The 19730-nt window shown below is 35.7% G+C and overlaps 1 protein-coding gene across 7 annotated transcripts in view; it reads right to left on the bottom strand.

Annotated features, from left to right (window-relative positions):
* The window catches only part of PHTF2 (putative homeodomain transcription factor 2), a 136824-nt gene that overhangs the window by 13336 nt on the left and 103758 nt on the right, over positions 1 to 19730 (bottom strand). For all 7 annotated transcript variants that reach the window (XM_037836503.1, XM_037836504.1, XM_037836502.1 and 4 more), the window contains 4 exons: positions 7919 to 8047; positions 6127 to 6399; positions 5773 to 5904; positions 3421 to 3507 (listed from right to left, as the gene is read on the bottom strand). In XM_037836503.1, coding sequence (XP_037692431.1) covers positions 3421 to 3507; positions 5773 to 5904; positions 6127 to 6399; positions 7919 to 8047 — 621 coding nt within the window. The remainder of the gene's footprint in view (positions 1 to 3420; positions 3508 to 5772; positions 5905 to 6126; positions 6400 to 7918; positions 8048 to 19730) is intronic.

The raw sequence follows: 19730 nt of genomic DNA, 5'->3' as shown, positions 1-19730 counted from the left end.
TTCTAACGCTTTAATCTTCTTTGCCTGGGCCATCACTTCCTGTTTCTTTGCATGTTTTGTGACCTTTTGTTGAAACCTGGACATTTTGATATTTTAATGTCTTTCACTGACATTTACTCAGAGATGTCTGTTCCTTAAGCTTTTGTTGGGGGATGGAGCCCGGAAGCATCTCATTTGCCATTCTTGATCAGGCATATTGGCTTGTCTTTTATGGTATCTTTTGTGGTATATAAAATTTTAATTTGTAATAAAATTAAAAATCTTGTTATTTAGATCTTTAATCCACTCAGAATTTTTCAGTATGGCATAAGGCTCTCTTATTTTATATTTTCTCATTAAATAAGGCCTTCCTGCATTGGTTTATGATGCCATCATATTATATATTAGATTCCTATATAGGTGTGGATCTGTAGGACTCTTTTTCACCCCACTGGCCATTCGTGGATAGCTGTACCAAAGCCATATGTCTTTCTATAACTTCATAATAAATTCAGGTAAGGTATCTTGATCTTCAAAATTATCTGGGCTATTCTCAGCTCTCTGTACTTCCAGATGAATTTTGGAAAGCTTAATAAGCTCTACCCAAAAAGTAATAAGCACTTTGTTGGAATTATAATGGAATTGTCAGAATCATACTGAATTTATAAATTGGTATAAATACCAATACAAATTGAGTATTCTCATTCATTTGCATTGTATACCTTCTTTCATAACTTTCCATAAAGTTTTATCATATTTCTCCATAAGATACTACATATTTTTTGTCACATTTCTTTTTGGGAACTCTGTATTTTTTGTGTATTGCTAGTGCAAATAACATCTATCACTTTTTATTTATTTGTTTCTGTGAACTGCAAGAATTGGCAAATTACAGTCCATAAGCCAATCTCTGGCTTATAGGGAAAATTATTTTTTTATGTTGATTTTATATCCAGCAGCTTTGCTGAACTCATATTTTTAAGAATTTGTCTGTAAAGTCCCTTGGGTATTCTAAATAGTCAACTGTATAGTCTATGACCATTTTTTCTTTATAATCTGTATACCATTTTTTTTTCCTGTCTTACTTCACTGGCTAGTAACCTCCATCAAAATGATGACTAGAAGTCGTAAAGAGGATATCTTTATCTCCTTTCTGATTTTAAAGTAAATACCTCTAAGGTAACATCATTATGTACAATATTTGCTCCAAGTTTTGACTGATATTTTTTAATGGATGAAGGACAATACTTTCTATTCTTTGTATCATGAATCTTCAATGAATTTTACCAATGTGTTTTCTGCCTCTATTGAGATGACCATATGTTTTTCCCTCTTTCAATCCTCTAAAGGAACTTAAATTACATTAATGGATTTTCTAATGTTGAAAATCTCAGCATTTCAGAGATAAACTATCTTGCTCATGGTGTATTTATTACACCACTATGTTGCTGGTATTGTGTGGAGAAACTCTGCATCTAAGTTAATAAGTGAAATTAGCTCATAGTTTCCATTTCATACCGTTTCTCTGGCATTGGTATCAAGGTTATATAAGCCTCATAAAAGGAGTTGGGGAATATTCCCTTTTTTAATCTAGATCTTTTTGTAGGATTAAGACTATCTTATCTGAATATTTGGCAGAATACATGAGTCTGTATTCGGTGGTAGATTTTTAAATTTCTGAAACAAGTACTACTTTATGGTTCTCCCCAGGTTTTCAATTTCTTTTTGAGTCAGTGTGAATAAATTATGTATTTCTACAAAATTGTCTAAAGCTTTCAACTTTAAAGAGATAGAGTAATATTCATACTAGCATTTACAGTTTAATACTGTACTTTTTCCTTTTAAAAATCAGTATCTTTTTATCAATTAAGAAAAATTATTAGCCATTATCTTGTCAAATATGACTCCCCCTTATTCTCTCTGTCTGGAATTGCTATTAGACATATATTGGATCTTCTGTCCATGTCTTAATCTCTTTCTCATATTTTCCATCTCTTTATTTCTGTCCTGTATTCTGTGTAATGTCTTCGATCTTCCAGTTTATTGTCTCTTCAGCTGTGTTTAATCTGCTCTTCCTTCTGTTCACTGTGCTTTTAAAGTCACTGGCTGTATTTTTCATTTCTCCAAAGAACTTTATGGTTCTTTTTTTTTTTATAGTGTCTTATCTAAGTCTTTAATCAAACTTATCTTACAGTTTCTATCTGATGGTCTATTAACTGTTGATCTGTTGACTTACTCATGTTGGATTATTTTCTTCATGTGTTCTGAAACCTTAAAGGACTTTGTGGAAATCCTGTGAGGCCTAGGTTGAAGTCATATTCCCCACACAGTCTTTGCTTTGCCTCTGCCAAGTACTCCAGGGGTGTAGGATCACACTTCATATTAACTTCTTGACACAGAGGTTACAGGAAAAAATGTGTAATGTAAAGTTGAACCCCAAATCGGTAATGTGCACAGACCTACAGTTATTTATATTTCTCAGGAGAGACTTTTTCCTCTCCTTGGCACTCAGAGTTCAGGCAAAGTCAGACTAACTTCCTTATTATCTTCCTGTGCTGGCAGGCAGAATGTTTTTTTTGTCTACCTTTCCACGGAGACAGCAGGAATTTGAGGGTTCTGGCCTCATGGGGTGAGTATTTAAAGGGGTGTGAATATGTATGCAGATCAAGACCTCACCTCCTGTCCTCATGTGGACATAAAATCTCAAGCCTTAGGATACTAAGATTGACAATACACCTCACCCAGGGCTTCCATAGCATTAACACATATTTAATGGCTCTGGTTTTCAGTTTTATATTCATTTTTGGCCACTTATTGTCTTGTAAACTCAGGTATGTATATAATATGTATATTAAAAAGCTCATATATGTATATTAAAAACCTGGTCCCCCTGCTCCCCTTCTCCACCCCCTCTCCCTGTACTGTTTGGTGTTTTAAAGCAGAAAAATTTTTAGGAAATCTAATATGTTATATTATCTGACATGGAAATATGCATCATGTTTTGTAGCATATAGTACATCCTGAAATACCTTTGTGCTTCCTGACTAATCTTGGTCACTGACCTGAGAGCATGTGGCAATAAAGTCACAGTGACAATTCAAAGATGAAGTAAAAGAGTTAATATTAAATGTGAATAAACCAGAGAGTCATGGAATAGAGTCTGAAACAATTTCAGAATTCTGGTCACTCATAAGTTTGTTGTGGGAAATCAAAATAATCAGATAAATTGTAGACAAAAATATTAATTAATACATGATTACTATTCATGACACAGATGAAAAAGATGTGTTTATTCATTCTACTAAAAAAAATAAACTGCAAAAGTCAATTTCAAAACTTATTTGTCTAAATAGGCTTATTGCTTATTTATTATAGACAGCCTTCTGAATCTTAAATGTTTATATATCAAATTGCATACTATCTATATGGAACACAACTCACCTGTGCACAACAGATAAATACAACTGAGATTGTCAACAAGAAAGCAGATGAAACTATTACATCAACTGATCGTTGAGGACCTCGACGCTGAAAAAAGGGAAAGCGCTTTTAAATATATTTACTGCTGAAAAAAGGGAAAACAGTTTTAAATATATTTACTGATTAACAGCTAATTTTCATGCTTTCAATTATGATGTTGATCCATCACTGCGGGTTGATCATAGCTTACAATGTTGAAAATACACCTAATTTGTCAGGTGAATTTTAATTACAAAGTGTTAACCATTTCCTAAGGATTTGCATCACAGGGAAAATGGTGTCTATATAGCATAGAATTCTTAGCCTAGCTTTCAGATATTTTTTCAAACACTAATAATTTATTCAACCAATGTTTCTTGAGAACCCTCTCAGAATCAGGCACTGTGCTAATTGCTGGAAATATAGTGGAGAACAAAACAGGTATGGTCCCTATACTCATAGGAACTAGTAGGGGAGACAGACCACCAAGCTCACAATCACCGATATATGTGACAGTTGTGATGAATGTTATGCAGGAAAAGTATAAGATGCTCTGAGATAATTGCGGAGGGTGACCTAATTGAGATTTGGGGATAAGGAATGTGGGCTTGGGAACATCTCCCCTAGGAAGTAATATTTACACCAAACTAAAAGATAAGGGCATGATGGTACATAATGTTCCAGGAAGAAGACCATGTGCAAGAGCATAAAGCAGGAAGAAACATTGTGCATTCAAGGAACTGAAGCAGCCTGGTATGGGTGGGATGTAATGGGGAAAGGAGAAAAGTATTTCAAAATGAAGTGAGAGAGGGAGGTAAATAAGGTAGGCACTAAATTCTGAAGGGCTTTATAAGCCCTGTTAAGATTTTGCTTTTTGTCCCAAGAACAATGAAAATTTTAACATTTATATGATCAAATCTACATTTTTAAAAGATCATTCTGATGGCAGAAGAAGTCACTGGAAGGAGGAAATATGAATGCTGGAAGGCCAGTTAAGAGGTAACTGAGTAGCCCCAGTAGGCAGAGATTGATGATTTGAATTATGGTGGTGGAAATGGACACAGAGAGAAGTAAATGGATGTATTTTGGAAGTAAAAGGGGAAGGAACAGGTGATAAGTTAGATGTTGAAAATGTAAGAAAGGGAAGTAAGTACCAAGATTGATTCCTAGGCCTGGGGTTACATGTTTTCCTCACTGAAATGTAAATTCCTAAGCATAGAGACTGTACTTTTCATCTCATCAATATTGAATGATATATGATTAACATTAAATAAAAATTTACTGAATAAAATAATCAATGGACAAAAGAATGCTATAACCACTTAGAGTTGATAAGGAGGGGAAATTCTGGATGAATTCCCACTAAGCCAAGCAACAACCATCCAATTCATTCCTCCATATAACTTACATGTCACAGAGAAAAAAAATAATCTATACCAATTTGTAGCACCTCCCAATGGAGACTGAGTTGAATTTAACAAGTTAGATTAATAAACAGAAAAATGAATTTTAAAAATTCATTTGAAGTTTAAAAACAAGGGTCATCCAAAAAAGGGTAGAAGGTACACTTTTTTTTCACCTATCATTATTACTTCAAAATAAAAAGCTTAAATGATCTAGGTGTGTCCGAGGATACTGGATCTCTGGGTCACAGTTTTTTGAATAAGTATCACTGGAACTTGCATGATTACTACACATATAATGGAATTCACTATTACTTAATGCAACAAAGAAATAATCTCCAGGAAAAAAGTGCTTTCATAAACTAATACAGATGTTTCCCTTTTCCCCTCAGAGTTTTAATATTTTACTTCCAAAATTAAATAAATTATAACAAATATTAAAGGGAAAGTATGGGTATGAAAAAAAAATAACTCAGAATTGCAAGCTAATATTTTAAAATATCAACAGGACACTTCCAGTGAGGACACTCAATGGTTACAGATTACTTTCAAAAATTTCTTTTCTAAGTAGTGGGCTCCCTCTGCTGGCTTGTGATAGCCTATCTAGGTAAAAATAAAGAGATCCTTAATCCAGCTTTTGAATGAGCAGGAGTTAGTGAAATTTATGAACAAAGATAAGTTTAGGGCAATCTGACCTTGAGTCATCTATCTAAAATGCACATAAGGCCTTTTAGACTTCAGATGTTTTACTGTAAGTACCAGTTAAACATTTATTTTAGATTCCTGGATATGGATTGAAAAGAATACTAAGTATGGCGACACTACGTGAGTGCGCACGACTATAAATCTGGGCATACATACATATTGACAAAGAAACTGGAACCATCAGAGGGAACAGCATGTAAGAGTATTTTTATCACTGTCATTCTACCTTAAGATAAGAACGGAGAGACAGCCACATTTTTATATTCTGTACTTTCTTCAATCGGAAATGAGGAACTTCAGATTTTCGAGCCCTCCGTGCAGATGTTAAATGTCCAAAGAGTTTTGCAAAAAGTAATCGCTAAAAAAGGTTAAGATGAGGATTAAATTTCAAGTAGATTACAGACAAACAGAAATCAACATAATATGATTGCTATGATTTTATTTGGTTAAGTACTACAAAAACAAAATAGGAAAATAATATGCAGGTCAAATGATTTAATGAATTACCATAAAATTCAAGAATTTTTGATATTATGAAAAGGATAAAACATTCTCCATTCAGCAGTTGTATTACACCCACCTGTTTATAAGTCCTTTCTGCTACACAGAGCAAAAAAAAGAAAATCCACACAAGAGACACACGAACCACGAAACTTATTATGACCATAGAAAGAACTATAGCATCTTCATTAGAACCGAATGCAATCACATAAAGTTCTGAAGCAGAATGTGCTGTGAGTTGTTCCAAGTCTGTAGCTTGAGACAGTCGGAAAACAAATGGAGTTAAACCCAGAATTACAGAGATTGCATTTCCAAAAATTTGGTATCCTATTCCTGGTATGTGGCTATTGACCTTTACGAGAGAGAGAGAGAGAGAGAGAGAGAGAGAGAGAAATTTACACACAAATTTCATTTTTAGAAAAATGAATTCCAATTAAGCATTATTTTTTAATAGCAACATAAAATATTTTTGTTAAATTAGTTTTAATACATGAATAATGAAATTTAAATTAACTCAAAGCTTGAGAGCCTTATATGTAATATATAGTCATTATTTCTTCAGTTTTTAAACAGTTTGTTATCAGATCTCTAATTCACTAAGTAGATGCAAAAGGATTAACTATCTTGATCCTGCCCAGATAGTATAAAAAAAATTTTAAATCTACCTATCTCATTATTTCAAAAGTTAAAAATATTCATAAACACTGCACTATTAAAGAAAACAAGGAACTCTAATATCCACTTAAATTCAATTCACTAAAAGACAAATTTAGGATTATTGTTTGATAAATTAATGAATTTGCTTTTTCTTCAAAGAGCTCAATATACAAATGATTGTCTCCTTAAATTCTAAAATCATTTCAGGAGAGAGAATGTGTTGAGGGGGGGCCCAAACTAAATGATAAAAGGGAATAAAGGATGGGGGAATAAAAATGAGATTTAGAAATTAAATAACAAGAAAACTTAAGTACCCAATATGCTAGTTGGTAGAAGTGAAAGGGATATTAAATTCATCTAGCTAACTTAATTGTCATATTGTAAATTAGATAAATAGCATTATTCTAAGTTAAATGATATGCTAGTTCACAGACAGTAAGTTATAGAGCACCAACTAAACCTAAGTCTCCAGAGATTCCTAATTGACTGCTTTTAATTATTCACACTGAGATATGTTAAAGGGAACATATCAATTTCTAGACCTAGCTATTTTAACTCTTGCCCTACAAAAACTGTGGACAACAGTTCTAGCAAAACAATGCACCAAAGAAACTTAGAATTATGTTAGATCATGCCTAACTGTACAGAGAAATTAGGTAAAATTTCAAAAGGAGTAATGACCTAATTAAACAATTTAATAAAAACTGAAATTAAAATCCATAGTACTTGCATTATACTTCTTTAAATTACTCAAGACTTTCATCATTAGCTGCATAACCTCTCTACATTTAAATAGGCGAGTAACTACAGATATCAATTTTTGAGTTTGAACTTTTCTCATGTTTTAGATATTGATAAATTAATGAATTTGTATGGATGATACAGAAAAATAAGTGTGCATCAACGTTTGTATGTCTCTATCAGCTCTTCAATTTGATCCACTGAAAGCAAAAGAAAGAATAACATAAAAGAGTAAAATTTTAGATTATTATCATTCATCCTTGGTTAGAGGAACTAAAACACTAAAAGAGTGGTTTGATGAAAAATCACTGTTTAAATCACAGACTTTGCCAAATACACACAAATATCTTATTTTCTCAGCTTGAAGAAATGAGGTGAGTAGGTTTAAATATAACATTTCTGTTAATTGTTTAATATATTAATAAACCCTAAGTCTTACCTGTAAATTAAAAGAATAAATCTTAAAAACTCACTCTGTTCATTATCATTCCACTGATTTCAAGTACGGACATGTCTGCTTTCTTGCAGTCATTGCCTTCCCATACTATTGCACTTATCTTTTCTAATCCTGGGTGGGAACTATGGAGCCAGGGCAAATGACTCTATTAAAAAAATAAATAGAAATTAGTAAATACATTTATTACATTTTGTAACTATAACAGGTATACATATAAAATACATCAATAAATATACACAATTTCAATTACACTAAAAATAGAAATCAGTGAATGCATTTATCATATTTTATAAATAGAATATCTGTCTGTGCAAATCTAGATCTATACAGACATACAATTTTAATGATACTAAAATTCTGTCTTAAAACTACCTGCATACTACGTGGGACCCAACTCCCAGGGTTGTAAATCTCCCTGGCAATGTAGAATATGACTCCTGGGGATGAATGTGGACCCGGCATCGTGGGACTGAGAGTATCTTCTTGACCAAAAGGGGGATGCAAAATGAGACAAAATAGTTTCAGTGGCTGAGAGATTTCAAATGGAGTCGCGAGGTCACTCTGGTGGACATTCTTATGCACTATATAGATAACACCTCTTAGGTTTTAATGTATTGGAATAGCTAGAAGTAAATACCTGAAACTACCAAACTCCAACCCAGCAGTCTGGACTCCTGAAGACAATTATACAATAATGTAGATTACAAGGGGTGACAGTGTGATTGTGAAGACCTTGTGGATCACACCCCCTTTATCTACTGTATGGATGAGTAGAAAAATGGGGATAAAAACTAAAGGACAAATGGGGTGGGATGGGGGGATGATTTGGGTGTTCTTTTTTCACTTTTATTTTTTATTCTTGTTCTGGTTCTTTCTGATGTAAGGAAAATGTTCAGAGATAGATTGTGGTGATGAACGCATAACTATGTTGTTATACTGTGGACAGTGGATTGTATATCATGGATGATTGTATGGTGTGTAAATGTATTTCAATAAAACTGAATTTAATTAAAAAAAAAACCACACACAAAAAACTACCTGCATATACAGTGAAAAGATAGCATTAGAAATTACACAGTTATAAAAATGTATAGGTACGAACTTCCTATAGCAGGTATCAGGCAACCTATTGTTCAAAAATATACTAAAATGTGTCAACAAAAGCACCAAGTTTTCAATCTGTTTACACAGCCATCAACATACTAATGTTAAGAGACTAATGTTAAAGGATAAAAGGATATCAAATTGTCCATATAACGGAATGCCCAACTTATGATTATTCAATACAAAAGAGTATGATAGTTGGAAGTTGAACCTCTTTGAAAGACTAAATAGTGATACAGTCTTATTCTGAAAAAAAATTTTCTTAAAATGCCTATGCTTAATATTTAATTATTTTTCTGAAACTTTAAGATTTCTCCAAATGATCAGTTTAACTTCTTTTTTCAGATCTAGAAAATATTGCAAACTGAAGCACAAAGAACCAGAAAGTTCTTTCCCAAGTAGAATAAAGTATGTCCCAGTGTTTGAAGGAAAAGAAATAAAGTCAAAATAAAAATTGAAACCTTTAGTACGAAGAACCAGATGCTTAAGTTTGTTTGGTTTCTGGGTGTTTTTTTTTTTTTTTTTTTTTTTTTTTTTTTCAATTTTTGTTTTGGTTTTTTTTTTTTTTAATTTATTTTTTTATTTTTTATTTTTTATTTTTTTTTTTAATCATCATTTTGAGATATATTCACATACCACGCAGTCATACAAAACAAATTGTACTTTCGATTGTTTACAGTACCATTACATAGTTGTACATTCATCACCTAAATCAATCCCTGACACCTTCACTAGCACACACACAAAAATAACAAGAATAATAATTACAGTGAAAAAGAGCAATTGAAATAAAAAAGAACACTGGGTACCTTTGTCTGTTTGTTTCCTTCCCCTACTTTTCTACACATCCATCCAAAAACTAGACAAAGTGGAGTTTGGTCCTTATGGCTTTCCCAATCCCATTGTCACCCCTCATAAGCTACATTTTTATACAACTGTCTTCGAGATTCATGGGTTCTGGGTTGTAGTTTGATAGTTTCAGGTATCCACCACCAGCTACCCCAATTCTTTAGAACCTAAAAAGGGTTGTCTAAAGTGTGCGTAAGAGTGCCCACCAGAGTGACCTCTCGGCTCCTTTTGGAATCTCTCTGCCACTGAAGCTTATTTCATTTCCTTTCACATCCCCCTTTTGGTCAAGAAGATGTTCTCCGTCCGACGATGCCGGGTCTACATTCCTCCCCGGGAGTCATATTCCATGTTGCCAGGGAGATTCACTCCCCTGGGTGTCTGATCCCACGTAGGGGGGAGGGCAGTGATTTCACCTTTCAAGTTGGCTTAGCCAGAGAGAGAGGGCCACATCTGAGCAACAAAGAGGCATTCAGGAGGAGACTCTTAGGCACAAATCTAGGGAGGCCTAGCCTCTCCTTTGCAGCAACCGTCTTCCCAAGGGTAAAACTTATGGTAGAGGGCTCAACCCATCAAACCACCAGTCCCCTATGTCTGTGGTCATGTTAGCAACCATGGAGGTGGGGTAGGCAAATACCCCTGCATTCTCCACAGGCTCCTCAAGGGGGCACTACATCTTTTTTTTTTTTTTCCTTGTTTTTCTTTTTTTTTTTTTTTTTTTAACTTTCCCTTCTTTTTTAAATCAACTGTATGAAAAAAAAAGTTAAAAAGAAAACAAACATACAATAAAAGAACATTTCAAAGAGACCATAACAAGGGAGTAAGGAAAAGACAACTAACCTAAGATAACTGCTTAACTTCCAACATGTTCCTACTATACCCCAAGAAAGTTACATAATATAGCAACATTTCTGTGAACTTGTTCCTACTATATCCATCAGAAATTAACAGACCATAGTCATTTCTGGGCATCCCCAGAACGTTAAATAGCTTATCTGTTCTTCTTGGATTATTGTTCCCCCTTCCTTAATTGCTCTCTACTGCTAGTTCCCCTACATTCTACATTATAAACCATTTGTTTTACATTTTTCAAAGTTCACATTAGTGGTAGCATATAATATTTCTCTTTTTGTGCCTGGCTTATTTCGCTCAGCATTATGTCTTCAAGCTTCATCCATGTTGTCATATGTTTCACCAGATCGTTCCTTCTTACTGCCGCGTAGTATTCCATCGTGTGTATATACCACATTTTATTTATCCACTCATCTGTTGAAGGACATTTGGGTTGTTTCCATCTCTTGGCAATTGTGAATAATGCTGCTATGAACATTGGCGTGCAGATATCTGTTCGTGTCACTGCTTTCCGATCTTCCGGGTATATACCGAGAAGTGCAATCGCTGGATCGAATGGTAGCTCTATATCTAGTTTTCTAAGGAACTGCCAGACTGACTTCCAGAGTGGCTGAACCATTATACAGTCCCACCAACAATGAATAAGAGTTCCAATTTCTCCACATCCCCTCCAGCATTTGTAGTTTCCTGTTTCTTTAATGGCAGCCACTCTAATCGGTGTTAGATGGTATCTCATTGTGGTCTTAATTTGCATCTCCCTAATAGCTAGTGAAGCTGAACATTTTTTCATGTGTTTCTTGGCCATTTGTATTTCCTCTTCAGAGAACTGTCTTTTCATATCTTTTGCCCATTTTATAATTGGGCTGTCTGTACTATTGTCATTGAGTTGTAGAATTTCTTTGTATATGCAAGATATCAGTCTTTTGTCAGATACATGGTTTCCAAAAAGTTTTTCCCATTGAGTTGGCTGCCTCTTTACTTTTTTGAGAAATTCCTTTGAGGTGCAGAAACTTCTAAGCTTGAGGAGTTCCCATTTATCTATTTTCTCTTTTGTTGCTTGTGCTTTGGGTGTAAAGTCTAGGAAGTGGCCGCCTAATACAAGGTCTTGAAGATGTTTTCCTACATTATCTTCTAGGAGTTTTATGGTACTTTCTTTTATATTGAGATCTTTGGTCCATTTTGAGTTAATTTTTGTGTAGGAGGTGAGGTAGGGGTCCTCTTTCATTCTTTTGGATATGGATATCCAACTCTCCCAGCCCCATTTGTTGAAAAGACCATTATGGCTCAGTTCAGTGACTTTGGGGGCCTTATCAAAGATCAGTCGGCCATAGATCTGAGGGTCTATCTCCGAATTCTCAATTCGATTCCATTTATCTATATGTCTATCTTTGTGCCAGTACACTGTTTTGGCAACTGTGGCTTTATAATAAGCTTCAAAGTCAGGGAGTGTAAGTCCTCCCACTTCGTTTTTCTTTTTTAGAGTGTCTTTGGCAATTCGAGGCATCTTCCCTTTCCAAATAAATTTGATAACTAGCTTTTCCAAGTCTGCAAACTAGGATGCTGGAATTTTGATTGGGATTGCATTGAATCTGTAGATGAGTTTGGGTAGAATTGACATCTTAATGACATTTAGCCTTCCTATCCATGAACATGGAATATTTTTCCATCTTTTAAGGTCCCCTTCTATTTCTTTTAGTAGAGTTATGTAGTTTTCTTTGTATAGGTCTTTTACATCTTTGGTTAAGTTTATTCCTAGGTACTTGATTTTTTTAGTTGCTATTGAAAATGGTATCTTTTTCTTGAGTGTCTCTTCAGTTTGTTCATTTCTAGCATATAGAAACATTACTGACTTATGTGCATTAATCTTGTATCCCGCTACTTTGCTAAATTTGTTTATTAGCTCTAGTAGGTGTATCGTTGATTTCTCAGGGTTTTCTAGATGTAAGATCATATCATCTGCAAACAATGACAGTTTTACTTCTTCTTTTCCAATTTGGATGCCTTTTATTTCTTTGTCTTGCCGGATTGCCCTGGCTAGCACTTCCAGCACAATGTCGAATAACAGTGGTGACAGCGGGCATCCTTGTCTTGTTCCTGATCTTAGAGGGAAGGCTTTCAGTCTCTCACCATTGAGTACTATGGTGGCTGTGGGTTTTTCATATATGCTCTTTATCATGTTGAGGAAGTTTCCTTCAATTCCTACCTTTTGAAGTGTTTTTATCAAAAAGGGATGTTGGATTTTGTCAAATGCTTTTTCAGCATCTATTGAGATGATCAATTGATTTTTCCCTTTCGAGTTTTTAATGTGTTGTAATACATTGATTGTTTTTCTTATGTTGAACCATCCTTGCATGCCTGGAATGAACCCCACTTGGTCATGGTGTATGATTTTTTTAATGTGTCTTTGGATTCGATTTGCAAGTATTTTGTTGAGGATTTTTGCATCTATATTCATTAGGGAGATTGGCCGGTAGTTTTCCTTTTTTGTAGCATCTTTGCCTGGTTTTGGTATTAGATTGATGTTAGCTTCATAAAATGAGTTAGGTAGTGTTCCATTTTTTTCAATGTTTTGAAAGAGTTTGAGTAAGATTGGTGTCAGTTCTTTCTGGAAAGCTTGGTAGAATTACCCTGTGAAGCCATCTGGCCCTGGGCATTTATTTGTGGGAAGATTTTTGATGACTGATTGGATCTCTTTGCTTGTGATGGGTTGGTTGAGGTCTTCTATTTCTTCTCTGGTCAGTCTAGGTTGTTCATATGTTTCCAGGAAATTGTCCATTTCTTCTACATTATCCAGTTTGTTGCCATACAGTTGTTCATAATATCCTCTTATAATTTTTTTAATTTCTTCAGGATCTGCAGTTATGTCACCTTTTTCATTCATTATTTTGTTTATATGGGTCTTCTCTCTTTTTGATTTTGTCAGTCTAGCTAGGGGCTTGTCAATCTTGTTGATCTTCTCAAAGAACCAACTTTTGGTGATATTTATCCTCTCTATTGTTTTTTTGTTCTCTATGTCATTTATTTCTGCTTTAATCCTTGTTATTTCTTTTCTTCTACTTGGTTTAGGATTGGTTTGCTGTTCATTTTCTAGCTTCTTCAGTTGATCCATTAGTTCTTTGATTTTGGCTCTTTCTTCCTTTTTAATATATGCATTTAGTGCTATAAATTTCCCCCTTAGCACTGCTTTTGCTGCATCCCATAGGTTTTGGTATGTTGTGTTCTCATTTTCATTCGTCTCTATATATTTAGCAATTTCTCTTGCTATTTCTTCTTTAACCCACTGATTGTTTAGGAGTGTGTTGTTTAACCTCCAGGTATTTGTGAATTTTCTAAGTCTCTGATGGTTATTGACTTCTAATTGTATTCCATTGTGGTCAGAGAATGTGCTTTGAATAATTTCAATCTTTTTAAATTTATTGAGGCTTGTTTTATGTCCCAGGATATGATCTATTCTGGAGAAAGTTCCATGAGCACTAGAAAAGTATGTGTATCCTGGTGATTTGGGATGTAATGTCCTGTAAATGTCTGTTAAATCTAATTCATTTATCAGATTGTTTAGGTTTTCAATTTCCTTATTGGTCTTCTGTCTGGTTGATCTATCTATAGGAGAGAATGATGTGTTGAAGTCTCCCACAATTATTGTGGAAACATCAATTGCTTCCTTTAGTTTTGCCAGTGTTTCTCTCATGTATTTTGTGGCACCTTGATTGGGTGCATAGACATTTACGATTGTTATTTCTTCTTGCTGAATTGCTCCTTTTATTAGTATGTAGTGGCCTTCTTTGTCTCTCAAAACATCCCTGCATTTGAAATCTATTTTATCTGAGATTAAGATTGCTACACCTGCTTTCTTTTGGCTGTAGCTTGCATGAAATACTTTTTTCCATCCTTTCACTTTCAGTTTTTTTGTGTCCCTGTGTCTAAGATGAGTCTCTTGTATGCAACATATTGATGGTTCATTTTTTCTGATCCATTCTGCGAATCTATATCTTTTAATTGGGGAGTTTAGTCCATTTACATTCAACGTTAAAACCGTGAAGGCATTTCTTGAATCGGCCATCTTATCCTTTGGTTTATGTTTGCCATATTTTTCCCTCTCTCTATTAATATCCTTTATTGTACCCATACCGAATCTCTTTAGTACTGAACCTTTCTCCAAGTCTCTCTGTCCTGTCTTTGTTTCTCTGTCTGTAGGGCTCCCTTGAGTATCTCCAGTAGGGCAGGTCTCTTGTTAGCAAATTCTCTCAGCATTTGTTTGTCTGTGAAAAATTTAAGCTCTCCCTCAAATTTGAAGGAGAGCTTTGCTGGATAAAGTATTCTTGGCTGGAAATTTTTCTCACTCAGAATTTTAAATATATCGTGCCACTGCCTTCTTGCCTCCATGGTGGCTGCTGAGTAGTCACTACTTAGTCTTATGCTGTTTCCTTTGTATGTGGTGAATTGCTTTTCTCTTGCTGCTTTCAGAACTTGCTCCTTCTCTTCTGTGTTTGACAGTGTGATCAGTATATGTTCGGAGTGGGTTTATTTGGATTTATTCTATTTGGAGTTCGCTGAGCATTTATGATTTGTGTATTTATGTTGTTTAGAAGATTTGGGAAGTTTTCCCCAACAATTTCTTTGAATACTCTTCCTAGACCTTTACCCTTTTCTTCCCCTTCTGGGACACCAATGAGTCTTATATTTGGACGTTTCATATTATCTATCATATCCCTGAGGTCCATTTCGATTTTTTCAATTTTTTTTCCCATTCTTTCTTTTATGCTTTCATTTTCCATTCTGTCATCTTCCAGGTCACTGATTCGTTGTTCAACTTCCTCTAGTCTTGTACTATGAGTGTCCAGAATCTTTTTAATTTGGTCAACAGTTTCTTTAATTTCCATAAGATCATCCATTTTTTTATTTAGTCTTGCAATGTCTTCTTTATGCTCTTCTAGAGTCTTCTTGATTTCCTTCATATCCCGTCCTATGGTCTCATTGTTCATCTTTAGTTCTTTGAGTAGCTGCTCTAGGTGCTGTGTCTCTTCTGGTCTTTTGATTTGGGTGCTTGGGCTTGGGTTATCCATATCGTCTGGTTTTTTCATATGCTTTATAATTTTCTGTTGTTTTTGGCCTCGTGGCATTTGCTGAACTTGATAGGGTTCTTTTAGGGTTTGTAGACCTATTGAAGTCCTTATCTCTAATTTATCAGATCTACAGCTTCGTGGAGTACACTTTCTCTAACTAACCAGCAGGTGGCGTCCACGAGCCACCTGTTCTCCACAAGCCAGTTCTCCCCTGCTTAGCCTTTTTGGTGAGTGGGGGAATGAGTCTTGTGGGGCCCAATTGGTGTACCAAGCTTGCGTGTGTAGTTGGTGTTGCCTGCCCTGTATGTGGGGCGTGTTTCTGGGCAGTCGGGGAGGAGGGGTGGCCCTAACAATCAAATCTCCCTGATGATCCTAGAGTTTTAAAGCTGCTGCAATAGTCTAATCCTTCAGTTCAGTCCTGCCACAGTTTGTCTCTGCCACTGACCCACAAGTCCTTGGTATTGGTGTATGGCTCCTGAGACTTGCAAGTGGGCCCCTCTTCCAGGCTGTGCACCCCGGGTCCTCTGTTGAGGGATGACTGTGCTATGTCACAGGTGAGTGCCGTCCCCCCAGGGCAGTTCTGGGCTGCTGGGCTGTGTAGGGAGGCTCCCAGTCTGCTCAAATGATGGCTGAATGGGGCTTTGTTAATTCACACTGCTCCACCTTCCCAGCTCTGGGACAATCAGCTGAGGTTGCAGGGAAGGCTAATGTCCACGCCCAGTTTTGTGGTGTGTGCCTGTTATTTGAAGCACTTCCATCACACTGGGTTGTCTGGGGCAGCTCTGGGCTATGGGGCTGGCGATGGGCAGGAGTGTTTCCTGTCCACCAGGATGGTGGCTGTGAGCGGACACCCCCCTTTTCTTGGGAAGTTGTGGTGTTTAGTGAATTTTCTCAGCCACTGGATTATTGCGTTTTGTCTCAGAGCTCTCTTAGTTCTGCTCTTGACTTGACGTGCCCAAATTGCAATTCTTTGAAGCTTTCTGTTTTGGGCTTCTTAGAGTAATTGTTTTAGAAAAAGAAAAAAGGATTAAAAAAAAAAAAAAAAAAGGGCCCTCCTCAGAGATCTAATGGGTTATTGAAATGCTAATAGACAAAGCAACCGGGGCCATTAAGGAAAGGTCCACAGGGCAGAGAGATCAGCTTTTCTTCGGGATTTGCATATGCGCCTCAAGGCCTGAGCTCCGCCCTTCCCCTTTCTTTGTTCACCAGAACTCCAAAAATCCTCTGCTTTTATTTTGGAGTTTTTCGTGTTATTTTTTTTTTTCTATGCCTGTCTCCTCTCTGCTGGGCTGGCAGCTCTCAGATTCTCTGGTGTCTGGTCTCAGTCTATCTATGGTTGGAGTATGGATCAATAGAATGAGTTTCTGAGAAGGGCTACCACTGCAGTTCTCCCTTCTCCTTCCCGGAGCTGGCAGCCCCTCCTCCCACGGGACTGAGCCTGGCAGGGAGGGGCGCGGGTCCCCTGGCCGCAAAAACTTACAGATTTCGCTGATCTCAGCAGTTCGACATTTTCATGAGTGTTGTATGAAGTATGCCCAAAGACAGATTGCTCTGTGGTGTCCAGTCCACGCAGTTCCTGGCTTTTTACCTACTTTCCTGGAGGAGTAACTAAAACTTACAGCTCACCAGTCTGCCATCTTGCCCCGCCTCCCCGATTTTTGTTTTGGTTATAATTAAAAGAACCAAATTTCAAAACAGTAGAGTTAGGTTACAGAAAGCAGTAAAATTAATGAAACACCAACCTTTACATTTTTAGATATTCAGAAAAGTAACGCTAAAAGATTAGACCCAAAATGGGATAAATTTGTCTGTTTACAATATAGTATTCCTAACTAATAATTTTTTAAACTATATACTTTACTCATTTTTTATAAAATGATAGATTTAGCATTCATAGCAACCTCAGAAAAATAAACAAAATATCTTTGATATTCTAATATGCAAATTTTAACATTATATTTAATTAGAATAACTTCTAACAATTAATAGAAAAAATCTATTCCAGTTACATTTATCCTTTTGAGGACAAAAATGTGATTACAATATGGTAAAGAAAGGTTTTCATAAACTTAAGGAACAAGATATTTTCCTCCAGGAGGGGTACAGTGGCATTGACTCATTTCAATTGAAGGTATAAAATAATTAAATGATTCTGCCCAAGATAAACAATCAATGTATCATATTATCTTAACTTAGTTATACAATCATCATCACTCTCCATTTTAAACAACTCTACTTAACAAGTCAAGCCCTCGATCTTGAGGCTTACTCTTGTGAAACTTATGACTGTAAACGGGAGGCTAAGCCCCCCTATTATTATGCCTAGGAGTCATCTCCAGAGAACCTCTTTTGGTGGTCAGATGTGGCCTTTCTCTCTCTATGCGCAACTCTGCAAATAAATTCATCACCCTCCCCTCAATGTGGGACAGGACTCCCAGGTGAGTGAGTCTCCCTGGCGATGTGGGACATGGATCCCAGGAATGAGACTGACCCTGGCATTGAGGGATTGAGCATGCCTTTTTGACCAACAGGGGGAAAGGAAAGGCAACAAAGTGAGGCTTCAGTGGCTGAGAGATTTCAGATGGAGTTGAGACGCTGTCCTGGAGGTTACTCCTATGCAAGCTTCAGCCAGATATGCCAAATTGCCGCAGCATGACAAGCCCAAATCAACAGTAGTCCCCCAAACCCTAAAGAATACTCTGGTCCCTATCCAAAAGTCTAAAAAAGTTTCACTCAATAAGTTTATTTTTCAGAAACTTAAATCCTCCAGAGTGTTCCTATGCCAGATAAGTCCCCAAGCCCAGAGGCAATAGCCTCTTCAAGAACATTAACCAGATGCATCCCCCTTTCCCATAATGTTGACGCACCTTTTCAACATGAACAAATTAGGGTTGTCACTGCCTAGACATCCCTGAAGTTCAGGAAAGTTATTAAACTAGAGGAAGGGGTAGCAACAGACAAGATAGAATTCAACAAAGGATGGAAAAATCATATAATTTTTTTTATTTATATAGAAGGAGTTTCATTTAAACATTTTTTGTCTTTTCTAAAGATACAGAATTTTGTTGTGCATTAATTTCATAGTATATATTTCACTATTTGAGGATCAGAAAAGGTATAAGATACTACTTATTAACTATCAACTTAATTCTTTGAATGTTTCATAATATATCCCCAAACAAAATAATCTTAGTTTGGGATAGAAATAATTTGCATGAAAATACATATCAAACTTTTCCCTGGAAATTTAACAATTCTGAAACATAATGGAACCAAAAAGTTAGAAACAAGAAGTGTAAGAAACTGAACTGGAAAATGTTTTAAGTCTGAGAGGCAACAGATTCCAACCACTGATTCATAGGCTTCATTTTTTTTTTTTTTAATTCTCAGTTTGTAATGGTGACTTAAAGGTCTTCCCAAACATATGAAGAAAAGGTATATCAATATCAAGAAGGTCTATCTAGTAATAGGAAATGGAAATCAAGAAGTTTTCCACTGTCCTTCCAAAAGGTCTTATTTTGCCCAGCTACCTGCCAAGCTAATCTAACCAGAATTTGATAACATTATCTTATTTCTAGAAAGTCAAAGGCAAGAGAGAAGATAACAATTAGAAACTGATGAATTTAAAAAGAGTTAATGAAATGAACTCTATATGTCTGTGTGTGTGTGTTTGTCAAATGTACATTTAAAGACAGTTTTATTAAAACATGTACACCTTATAAACCAGTTAGTGTATGGAGGCAGCATCACATGAAACTTTTTTTAAGGCCCAGGGAATAATCAGAGTAAATAATTCCATTTTATAATTCTATCAAATAGATTCCTCTTAGTATATTTATCAAACTAAAGTTTGTAACTCTTAATGATTGTTCTTTATCCTCATCCAAAATCTCAACTGCTTTATTTCCTTGTTCATTGAAAACTACCTGAAAACCATAACACCTAAATGGCGGCAGTTTTACT

The sequence above is a fragment of the Choloepus didactylus genome, chromosome 5, assembly GCF_015220235.1.
Source record: "Choloepus didactylus isolate mChoDid1 chromosome 5, mChoDid1.pri, whole genome shotgun sequence".
In the NCBI taxonomy this organism is placed as follows: domain Eukaryota; kingdom Metazoa; phylum Chordata; class Mammalia; order Pilosa; family Megalonychidae; genus Choloepus; species Choloepus didactylus.
Note: the sequence above shows the minus strand (reverse complement) of the source record. Positions and strands in the feature narration are given on the sequence as shown.